The sequence below is a fragment of the Seriola aureovittata genome, chromosome 11 (genome assembly GCF_021018895.1).
Source record: "Seriola aureovittata isolate HTS-2021-v1 ecotype China chromosome 11, ASM2101889v1, whole genome shotgun sequence".
Taxonomy (NCBI): Eukaryota; Metazoa; Chordata; class Actinopteri; order Carangiformes; family Carangidae; genus Seriola; species Seriola aureovittata.
Genome location: NC_079374.1, coordinates 11,930,750 through 11,942,950, shown reverse-complemented (window position 1 = coordinate 11,942,950; position 12,201 = coordinate 11,930,750). Strand labels below are relative to the sequence as shown.

The 12,201-nt window shown below is 41.1% G+C and overlaps 1 protein-coding gene across 1 annotated transcript; it reads right to left on the bottom strand.

Moving 5' to 3' along the window:
• Positions 1-2,796: 2,796 nt before the first annotated feature.
• LOC130177945 (atypical chemokine receptor 3-like) lies at positions 2,797-9,162 on the bottom strand. The gene is made up of 2 exons (XM_056389968.1): positions 9,006-9,162; positions 2,797-6,031 (listed from the first exon to the last, which is right to left on the bottom strand). The coding sequence occupies exon 2, from the start codon at positions 5,955-5,957 to the stop codon at positions 4,821-4,823; it is 1,137 nt and encodes a 378-aa protein (XP_056245943.1). The 5' UTR covers positions 5,958-6,031; positions 9,006-9,162; the 3' UTR covers positions 2,797-4,820.
• Positions 9,163-12,201: the final 3,039 nt, after the last annotated feature.

Sequence of the window (12,201 nt, the reverse complement as noted above, 5' to 3'; positions counted from 1 at the left end):
GCCTGTGCCAGGAAGGTTAAATAAGCCGTAACTTTGTAAATTGACGCGTGCCATTGGTGTTGTTTGATCAAAATTCAGGTCAGCCTTTTAAGTTTTTCTTCCCCCTTTGACTGAACATCTGTCCAACATCTGGGCATAGCACTTGTCCTCCTCTCCTGATAGGAGTGGAGTCATGGAGTGCTAAACTAACTCTATCCTCTGACTTTCTTTATATTCACACCAAAAACTCCCTGTGAGCACAAGCAGCTGCTGCTTTCCCATTCGACTTCATTAATAATTCAAGAGCCTTTATCCACCATAAGTCCTCATGTGGAATTCCTGACAGACCAAGCAAAGCGAGCACAGACTTGATTACGAATTGAACTTATTCTAAATGCTTGGAAATGGGCCAGAAATAATCGTACTTACATTTGCAACTACAAGGCCCTGCGGTGCCTGGCTGAATATATCCTACTATAAAATGAGTGTGCTCAGTACATTTACAAAGTGTTCTCATCCTGTAGAAAACATTTTTTTTTTTAAATTAAGGTGATCTAAATTGTTCTCCATCTCTGCACCTCCTCCCTCTTTCACCAATTATTAATGTTATCTCTCCTCAGCATAAGGTATAGACTAACATCATGCTGGAAAGCAACACTCCCTTAATTTAGTTCATCTCTGGTCCATTACCTACACTTATTAAATCAAATTGTAATAAACAGCCCCATTAAGAATGTATTGTAACTCACATATGAACCAACTGTAACAAAAACCAGGACTGAGTTGGACATCAGATGATTTCATTTCCCAGTTTTAACCACTTGTAATCTCACAGATTTAGCTGTAAATCTCTCCTTTGGTTGGGAGCAAACAGATTTACAGTAGGCCTACTGTAGGCATTCCAGCCAGCAACAGCAGAAAACTGCAAACAGCTGAGACTGTGTCTTAGAAGTCAAGTATCATGAATGACAGAGCTCCTGTTTAGCTGGTTTTAAGTTTTACTCACAGTACAGTGTCTGAGTTTGTGACTGGCTCAGTATGTTTGACACATACTGTATAAGCAACTTATAATGGGAACAGAAGAGATTTAATAGGGAATCATAACTGGCAAACTGTAAAAGGAACTAAAACACTTCATAGCAAATGTGCCTGCCAAGTAAAACACAGGCAACGGAGCGGCAGTAGAAGTGTTTTTACACTCTATTCACCCTGAGTGTATTCAGACATGACTGCAGCACCTGAACATCCACCATATGGGTGGGATAGTCTGCAATATTGCTATGGGATTTGGTCTGAAATACAGTATAACACCTCATCTGGAATTATAATTAAACCTTACTCCTATAAGCAAGAAACTGCACTGAGTGCCCAGACTTTTGAGGGACACAGAGCAGCAATTCGGTGGGGTGATTTGTTTTATTGATTAATATGATGCCAGTTTTTGTACCTAATCTTTAGGTCTTGTATAGCTAATATTATGATTACATGATGCATATTCTTACATTTTTATTTCATCATCTTCTCACCATATTAACATGCAGGAACATGCAGGGAGCAGTGCAATTTTTGGCCCTCATTTGTCAAAACTTAAAGTAAGTTTTTTTTTTTAAGTCTGTGTTTAGTTAGTGGTGGTTCACTGGCCTGCAGAAACCCATCAGCAGGCTACAACACCAGGAAGATAATGACAGGACTCAGGCCAGATGAGAGGTGACCTCCACACACCAGCGGAGTGTTGCAAGATCAAGGAAGTGTCATGGGGAGGAAGGGAGCTGGGAGGGCGTCATTAGCAGATCACTCACTTGGTTTGACCTTTGGAGTTCCTTGCGTAGCTTCCTTGTCAGAGTAACCTATTGACACCCTGGCCTGCCTGCACCAGTGGGTCTGCACCAGTGAACTGCCCCTCACTTGCCAATACAAATCTTCAACACATTCTGTCAGTAAGACTGTGCTGTCTCAAGAGCGCTACAGCTGGTGACATTAGCTGATACTGAAAAAGGAGGCCAAGACACCAGAAATCTGTAAGCAAGAGGTGAAAAACTAGAAAAAGTCATGTGCATGTCCAAAATTATTTTCAGATGTTAGAAAGAGGGGGTATTCACACAAGAAAAAGTGAGGTCCTGAGTGTACTCAAGGGAACACCGGAAAGAGCTGCATCATCCCTCCTCTCCTCAATAAATATGAGGGTTGACCTTGGCAGGGAGATCTCCAAGGGAGATCACCACATATCTCCTCCCAGACATCGTGGCGTGTTCTTTGGCCACCAATATGGTCTTCCCCAGTTTAATTCATCATCTCATGGGAAAAGGGGGAAGAGGCTGCGGAAGACACTGATGTACTCACATCTGGCAGCTGATTGCAAGGAGGCAGGGCGGAGGGTTGTCACATATCCTGAAGATAACAGTGGCAGGGTGTTGTCCTTCCCACGGGAGAGCAGGTCAAGTGCTGTGTTAATGGAGCAAAACATTCATGAGTTTCTGTCCCCCATGTGACAGTTCTGCAAGTTGAAGGTGCAACAGACAGCGACACCACCCACCTATTACTGTCAGTCTCTTCTTCTGTAATGAATTCAAGAAGCTGTTCAATCAATCATCTTCTCATCTGATCCTAATTGTCCAAAAAAAATGTAGGACTGTTCCTTCAATGTGACAAAAGCAACATCTGCTTCTGTCTCTGCTGTCTGAAAGAAAATGAGTGTGGCATTACATAATGTGTGTTTTCTTTCACACTAAAGGCGTTCCATGACTGAACCACAAGTTGTCTAGAGTTCACTGCACAAGTCGCGACGGCTGGGATAGACCACAGGAAGTGATGCTGATATGTAATTCTTGATGTGTTTTATTGTGTATGAATTCAGTTCAAAAGACAGAGGCAAAACATTTTCTATATATTTAATATATAGCAAAACACATGTTACACATTACAATACCAAAGGAATGCCTCTGCTCTTGTAGGCACATGTTCATGTCTCCAGTCTTCTCTAATCTCAACATGAAATATTTTCAGTGTAAAAGCACCCAAGTGTAACCCATCATATGAAACAATGTGCTCAATGTCAACATATCAAAAGAATATGTTGTTTCCTACAACAGACAGTGAGTAAACTCTATGTTTATAACACACAAAACCTCATCTCTTGGTGTCAAGCTATAGTATGCAGTCACACACACAGAACTCTACGGTAATGCAGTGATGTTTGCTATTTGGTCCCTAATAAACACTTGGCTGTTACATGCCACAGCTGCTGTCTATATGAGAGGAGTAAAGCTGTCCGTTCATGTTATTTGGTCATAAAAGTTGTAGCCACCTGTGGCCTATGTGCTGATGCAGCAGGATTACATGGATATGTGTATCTTTTGTACTATTAGCACTGATGTAAAAAGAAAGAGACAGCACGGTATATTATGTAAAACTGTACATTAGAAGCTCAGTAGTCCCAGCTGAAGCCTTCAGACAATGTTTTGAAATATTTACAACCAAAAGTAAACTGTTAAGTTAATGATCTGCAGTGTGGACAGCAGGGCAACATCTTGGCTTTTTTTAAAGCAACAGTTTGACATTTTGGGAAATACACTTACTTGCTTTCTTGCGTAAAGTTAGATGAGAAGGTTGAAACCACTCTTATGTCTGTACACTCAATATGAAGCTAAAGTCAGCAGGTGATTAGCTTAGATTAGCCTAGCTCACCTTTGCTTTGCTTTGCTTAGCTTAGCGCAAAGACCCAGGGGGAAACAGCTAGACTCTGTCCGAAGGCAAAAATATCCACCAACCAGTACCTCTAAAGCTCGGTAATTAACACGTATTTGTACTTATTTGCTTAATTTGTACAAAAAACTAGACTACAGCTATCTTCACAACAGGAAGTCACCGCACCTGGCTAATCAATAGTTTGGCACATAATTGTCCAGGAAATTAAACAAATAACATAATGTGGAATTTAGAGATGCTGCTAGGTGGAATTTTTCCTACCACCTTTCCAAAGCTAAGCTAATCTGCTGTTGGCTGCAGCTTTATATTTAGTGTACAGAGATTAGAGTGGTATTGTTTTCTCATTTAACTACTTAAGTAAAAATGCAAAGTGTATTTCCAAAAAACTCAACAATGGTGCCCAGAACACACACTCACAAGATAATTTACAAACCTTAGTAGCATGGAACAACTCAAAATTGATTTATATGATTAGTCTAAAGGATTCAGCTGGTGTGACATGAGGTTACGATTAATAATGAGACAGCAGGACTACAACGCTGAGCCATTCAGTGGCTCGACTAAAATGATGAGGCAGCATTGTATGAAGTGAAGCACTGAGCAGACATCAGTGTGTCAAGACTTAACATTAAAATGTGAAAGAGGCAAAACAGTTCAAAAGTATATAAATACAACTTGATACAAAAAAGATTGACAATATTACTCTGCTGATACTATCAATAGTCAATGCCCGACAGATATGCACACCACTCACACAAACATACACACACAATACAATCCTATACACGGTAAAGGCAATGATTGTACACATTTACAGTCACTGTTTTACAAATGAGTGACAATATTCATGATTTCAGTATCAGCTGTTATAATTAAACTGCTTTCTAAGTGCTTTTAATCAGTCCATTAAAGTTGATATTATGTCTTCAAGCTTTTCTACAGGAAATCAAGCAGGTTTCTGTAAAAAAAAAAAAAAGATTCTGCATTTGGTTTTTCTCTTTTCACTGTCATCTAATGTCAAACATAATGCTGATAGTTGTCGGAATCTGAACAAATCAGTTGTAACATAAGGTTATATTGCATTATTGTCAGTTAGATTTAGAAACAGTGTTCAAGAAATGCGGGTTTTGTGAGTTTCAGATCTGTGGTGGGTTTTCTACAGCTACAGGAGAGTACTCAGTCTCAGACATGTTGGGAGCTTCAATGAGGCGTGCTAAGCCCGTCCTTGTGGAGTATTTGAAGATGAAGGCCTTCATGAGGTCATAGCGGTAGTTTCGGTTGATGAAGTTGTAGAGAATGGGGTTGAAACAGCAGTGGAGCAAGGACAGGCACTGGGTGAGGTGTAAGGACACGTAAATCACATTTTCCAGGCCACAGGTCAGCGACACCAGGCCCAGCTGAGACAGGGCATCAGCCAGGAGGACGGCGTGGTAGGGCCCCCAGCAGCCCAGGAACACAACGATGTAGGCCAAGATCATCCTGCGGCTCACACGACGCTCCTGCTCTACTGTGGAAGATGACGAAGACATAGAGGAGCGGGTGAAAGCGCTGGCTAGCAGGACGTAAAACACAGCAATGACAGGAAAGGGGAGAACAAAGCCCAGCAGGATGAAGCTCAGCTGCACTCCCACCATCCACTCCCTGGTGTTTTCCCCTGGGTACACAGGCCGGCACAGCATGGTGTCCCCATGTGTCGACTTCACGGCATGTAGGAAGTAGGTGTCTGGCAAGGACGCCACAAGAGCCAGAAGCCACACCCCTACACACACTCCGCGGCGGATCAGCTTACTGCGCGCGCCTCCCTCGTTGTCTCCATGCTTCATCACACTTAGGTAGCGGTCCACGCTCATGCAGGCCAGGAAGAAGATGCTGCTGAAGAGGTTGACGGAGAAGAGCAGGTGCGTGAGTTTACACGCCACCTCACCGAAGGGCCAGTGGCCATGCTGGGCCAGCGAGCTCACCCACACGGGCAGAGTGGCACACACACACAGATCTGCGACTGCGAGATGGGCGATGTACATGTGTGTCTCATGGCGAGGGCTGGAGTCTCTTTGCGCACGGATGTTGACCCAGAGGACCAGAGCATTAGCAGCCAGACCGACAATGAAGATAAAAGTGTAGAGGACACACATGGAGTAGAGCAGAGTGCTGCGGTTGAACGCCGTGGCACACAGCGTTGCATCCACACTCGATATGTTGCTAAAGGTTTCGGAGAAGTTGAGCTCGCCCCACGACTCCCACAGGTCCTCCAGCTCACTGGTACTCAGACTCATTTTTCAGTGCTGGGAGAAGGCCACAGATCACTTGGAGGTAACACACCAAACACCACCTCTGACTGGGAGAGATCCTGCAAAAACAAGTCATTAACTCATCATTTCTTGCAACATACATGGAAAAAGACAGCAACAGTTAAATAAAACCACATGTTTTGTTTTTTTTCATTTAATCTTCTGGTATCATATTTAAAAATTAATTTTGTGTTGCATAAAGCGTGGCTTATTTTACCCGCGTGAACTCAAAATGCACAAGCTAATAAAACATAAAGCTGCTTGCGGTCTGCCACCAGATCCTGAAGAATCTTAATGTGGTTAACTGTTAAAACACTTCTTTCATGAGTTAATAAAGGTTCTCTGTTGTTGTGTCACAAACGTAACACTTGTCCGTGACTGATGTGCAGTCAGGGAGCAGTACAATAAATGTTTACATTAGCTCCACTAGCACATAGTGCAGATTAGACATGAGGAAGTGGGATCGAGAAGTCCAAACAGGGTGTATTTCCGGAGCGTTCCGTGCATTCCAAGATAAAGCGTTGGTCAGGGTGGGAAACCTGATGCCACTTTAAAGAATGTTTTCCCTTAACATGCTTGTTATGGTAAAAAAAAAAAAAATCCCATGTTTCCCTTCTTCTCTTGAGGCAAGCAAAGAAAGGGTGAGAGTGGAGCTGTCACCACCCAGATGATCAAAGAAAATGCTGCTCATAACCTTGACTACGTCATTCTGCAACATCTGAGTCTAATAAGACTTGAACACAAGCACGCAGTTTTAAATACAGGGTACAGGGGTAGTAGTCTAGAGCAGCTTGGCATGCATGTAACCTTTTGAGTTTAGGGCCGCTGATAGGTCCAACCCTGCATGGTGGTATCTGTCTTGTCTTCAATTTTCCTTTTTTTTTTTTTAGCTGTGATGTCTCTCTCAGCTCCCTAAATGGCAGCCTGCCAGTGTGAAAGCTCAGAGGTGAAAGGTGATAGATCAAAACCAGAACACGGGTGTCCTAACCCTGCGCTTTCCCCGGACTGATTTGTACGCCCACAGAGTGAATTGTGTGCGCAGATCAGCGGGAGGCTTGACGACTGCAAACTGCTCGGACCACGATTTAAAACGAGGGTCACAGGCCACTGGGTGACACAGCACGCCGGAAAGCAGTGAAATGTGACCACAGCAGACATCTGTCTGTGTAGGAGGCTTGCGCTGTACACAGGATAATTGGCACAAAGTCACAGAGGATGGTGAAAGAAAAAGGCGAAGTGAAAATAAGCATATACAAGGACACCTGGACCATATTAAGATGTGCAGCTCTGTAGTGTGTCTTATATCTGTCTTCATTCACTTTACTTGAATATTCCCATTTCACACTGCTTTATTCCTCTACCCCACCATATTTCAGAGGGAAATATTGTATTTTATTTGACAGGTACAGTTAGTGGTAACTTTGCAGGTTCAGGTTTTATACATATGAACATATGATCAGCTTGTGAAAAAAGATATCTAATTACAAATTAAACTACCTAACATTATATAAAGGGGCCAAGGTTGGGCGATATGACAATATACTGAGACAATATAACTTTGACTTCCACCAGAGAATTTGCCATACTATTTATATCTATAATATAATACTTGTGAGTGAACAATGGTGCAAATTATTGAGGAAAATTGCTTTATGGAAATTGTCTTTTTTCCCATAAATGTGATAAAGTAACTTGACTTTTCCAGCATTTAAATACACTAGATTTAGCAAAAAGCAGACATTCCCATTTGGTTATTTTATCTTCTAACTGTTCCATAACAATATAAAGTTCCATATACTGTGATAGAAGTTTTTGTTCTACAGAGGCAAATGAGTGGCTTTATGTTTTTTATGCATTTGGCTGATGAATATTTATGCACTTTTACTCAATTTAAATCCAGTGCTTGCTGTAGAGTATTTTTACATCTCTGCACTGCTTCTTCTACTAATGTAATGGCTATATATCTTCCACCACTGCCTGTGATAAAGCTCTTTAAAGAGATGTCAGATACCTCACATTTAATTTAACTTTCGATTATTTTTGGCCCACTGGGGAGGACTATTCATTGGAATGGAGGGGTTTTCTATGCTGAGATAATCCTTCACAATGGTCTCTGTCTAATTCCCTTATATTATATGGAAAATACCTGGAGGTGCCAGGTAGCCCCACAGGCTTCAAGCTAATTAACCTTTTAACACCCACACCATCAGATAAGAGAGACAGCACATGTAGCCCATCTCTCTCTCTCTCTCTCTCTCTTTCTCTTTCTCTCTCTCTCTCTCTCTCTGAACCTCTCTCTCTCTCTCTGAACCTCTCTGTTTCTCCCCTTTTCAACTCGCTAGTATCCAGTTACAAATTGGCTGAAAACGTCTTTTGTTTCTCAATACACATGAAATAAAAGCGATGGAAGGCCATTTTCATGTGCTAATGCTGCCGACTACAACGGCGCAGGTGCGGCATGTTTGTCACAAGTTTCCACTGCCTGTCTCAACCTACAGGCTTTTAGCTTGGGATAAAATCTTCGCCCTTTAGGACAGGACGTCATGTTTCCGCGTAGATTGCCAACAAATGTGTCGCCTTGTGCGTCATGACAAATATACTGAATCCAGGGAAAGATCCCAGACTGCAAACACATAAGAGTGTCATTGTTGTCATTGTTGATTTATATCAGGCTGGAAACAAACTGCTCTTATCAGATGTCAGCTTGGTATACAGTAGCCTGATTCCGTGTTTCAATAGGGAGGCAAATAAATAGCACAGGGGCACGCTGGGATCATTGTAATGTCCAAAACTCTATGTGTGATACCAGTAACGTAGATAATACAGTAAATTACAAGTGGCTATAGATTTCATCCTGGTTTGGTATCTGCAATAAGTGTTAACAAAGCTGTTCAAAGTTATGCCTTAAACTACAAATATTTAAGACGTAAGCAGTTTAAATGAATCGTAGGTATTGAGCATCTCTTCGCTATTCAAAGTGTTGCTAGTAAGCCGAGAAACTGAGCTTTTCATGAGCTCATTCGATCAGCTTACCTGGTTTCGATTCTTCCTCCCTCTCTGAAGTCTCTTCTCTTTAAATACCAGATGTGTTTTCGCTTCGTGTAGTTGATGGATAACTTCAACTCCACTGCAGGAAACTTGTGCGCTCGATTCCCTCCGACTCCGTAAATGAATATGAGCCTGTTCCTTTTCCTGCACTTGCTGATAGCGTCCTCTCAAGAGTTACGCCTCCAAGGTTGGTCCCAACAGCAAAGCGTATTGACTTGGCATCCCCTCAGGCGTTCAATAAACAGCAAGTAGCCCAACGAGTTTCGGCCAAGCGGGAAAAAAAAAAAAAAAAAAAAAAAACAAGAACATGCTGAAATTCCAGCTTTTCATGCAACATACTGTTTGTAAATGTAATAGGCTACATGATACAACTTTCAAATATACAGTTTGATTGTTTAAGTCAAGATTTTATATGACATACAAAGGTATCTATCTATCTATAACATGGCATGCACTGCACTGTAAGTACGGATTATTCAGTTGTTATGATATATATGTGTATATATTATACACAGTAACACAGTATATGAAAACTTAGGAAATAGTGCATTTTACATACAATCTCAAAGCTTATGTTCTGTAACAGTGATTTAGTTAAGATTTAGTGACTGGTACACATAGGCCAATAATAAAACATGCATCATTCAACAGTAAACTGTGCATAATTCTATATCATTATTGTTAATATTATTATTTAGGAAAGTTGCTATCAAACTTAAGAAATTGTAGCTACATTCTGACACTTGATTTTTAGATGCTGCACTCATGTTCTGTAACATTGATTTTAGTTTTTTTTTCTTCTGCATTTCTTCTGATTTTTGTTATTATTTAAAGGAAGCTATAAATTTGCTTATAATACATAATAGATAATATAACATATTATTAGCATCGTTTATTATACAGTCTAATGTATGAAATCAGTACAAAAGGGGCTCATGATATAAAAACAAACATGTTATAGTATGTTATGTGCTATGTGCTTTTTAAGTGGCGTTGGGATTTTATGATGATTTAGTGACTAGCGTGACTGATGACAAACCTTGAAACCACATGACATAGGGTAAATGTATAATAAACGTAATGTACAATACAAATACACATTAAATTATTCTACATGGGCACCTCCTTGTGCTCCCTGCAGTGCCCCGCCCCAGCTACCTCAATATGAAACCAGAGATGCAGACTTTCAAACCATACAGTCTATACTGCTTCCATCCAAAACCAAAAAAGAGGGTCAAACCCAACATCCAATACCACACAGGTAACTGAATAATGAACCAAAAGCCAGTTTCATGATTCAGTTCACGTTTTAATCTGATGCCAGTTTCTGTTGTCTAGAATCAGTTTGAACAATCTGAGAAAATGAAGGTGCAAAGGGTTTTTGTTTTTTTGTTTTTTTTAAAAATCATTATTAATGCAGTATTTGTCCTGAAACTATGAACAACAACATCAGCTGCATGATCCTTGTTGTTTCATTGTCGTTTGAGCGTTAGTCAGTCTCATTTCAGGCACATCCTCTGGAAGCAACACAAAGCTGTGTGGGAGGCTCATGTGTTTGCTGAAAGCAGCTGAAAGCTCACCTGCAACTCTGGTGGCCTGGCAGCTGCTCCCACCAGGGCAATTAACCCCAAGTTCAATACAAAGACAGGATCACACACTGAAGTACAAGCTGTAGAATCTCCTTAAAGAACGCAGATAGATAGACTTTAGTTTGAATTGTAAAAATTGTGATAATATACTTTGATCTAGCTCAAGTGAAAGTAATTCTTTTGATGTCATGCTGAGTGATTGAAGTACTGACATCGCTAGGTACAGTGAGTCCAGCATGTTTTGCTCAGGAGGAAGATATCATTGACTGGTACAGGTCACCTTACTGCAGTTTATTATGACTGTACACCCTGTTTTCAGTGATGAAATACAGCCAGCAGGCTACTCTGACCACATTAAAGAGCAGAGTAGTGAAGTCGGTTTCAATGAGGCTTTAAAGTGAGCTCCCACTACGCACGCATACCCATTGTCCTCCATATCAGGAGCATCAGGAGGGATTTGTAAGCCTTTCTGATAAGCATCCGTAGCCCTGCAGACTGCTGCCAACCTCTGTTCTGCAGTCCCCATTCACAGGGAAGCCAGACTGGGAACTGCAGGGGTGTTCGTGTGTGTGTGTGTGTGTGTGTGTGTGTGTGTGTGTGTGTGTGTGTGTGTGTGTGTGTGTGTGTGTGTGTGTGTGTGTGTGTGTGTGTGTGTGTGTGTGTGCATGTATGTGGTGTTGTTTGAGAAAAGGCAATCATCATTTAATGTCTGAGGAAGAATCTAATGAAATGAAATTAAGTTACACGGTTGCTTGACATTTTCTTTGTGATCCACAGTCTTCACACACTTTACCTGAATCTCATCAACGTTTACTGAATATTATCTGTTACGACTTAATTTATTTAGTAATTTTTTTTAATTCACTTAAAGCTGCGATAATGAATTTTTAAGATATACTGTATATATATATGATCAGTGAAATGACTTCTTGCAAAAATGAACGAACCAAGAATTATCACCTAACTGTGCAGATCCTCTCAGCTCGAGAGTATTTCAGCTTCTTTCAACTCATTGTTTCGGTTTTCCGGCTCACAGCTTTACTGTTTTTTGGCTTACTCTCAATGCTCTCGACAGAGAGACGCAGCCGGAAGCTGTTTTCATCAAAAAGTGCTGATAAACCCATCGCACGCTACCTCCCCAACACCAAACAATGGACAGACCAAGTTAATAACTAGCTGATGAACATAGTGGAACATTTAGTTACTAAAATGGCAAATATTTCCCTCTGTAGTTGGTGGTGACCAAAAGAGCGGGAAAAAAAAGGGACTGAACATTGGACTTTTTTTTTTGTCCAAAACAGTCCAAAACAGATGAACTCAGAAGGAATGATAATGTTTCTCTGTATCAGCTGGATGTTTATACGTTGTTTATATGCTGGAGTTTTCCATAATAACTCAAAAGGATGAAATGTCATTGTTGTGTTGACTGTTTGTTTCTGCTGCCCTGCATGTGGCCAAAAAATGTTCTGCAGATCAACACCTACATATTGAATGTATGCCTGTCCTGAAAGAGGAGTCACTGCTCCATTTCTCTTGCTTAGATTTCTCCCCACTGGCCTCCTGCTGATACCGAGTTCTTCCTTATCTGAACT

Excerpts from the sequence above, each read along its gene's own strand:
- LOC130177945 (XM_056389968.1), bottom strand. The coding sequence starts at position 5,957 with ATGAGTCTGAGTACCAGTGAGCTGGAGGACCTGTGGGAGTCGTGGGGC.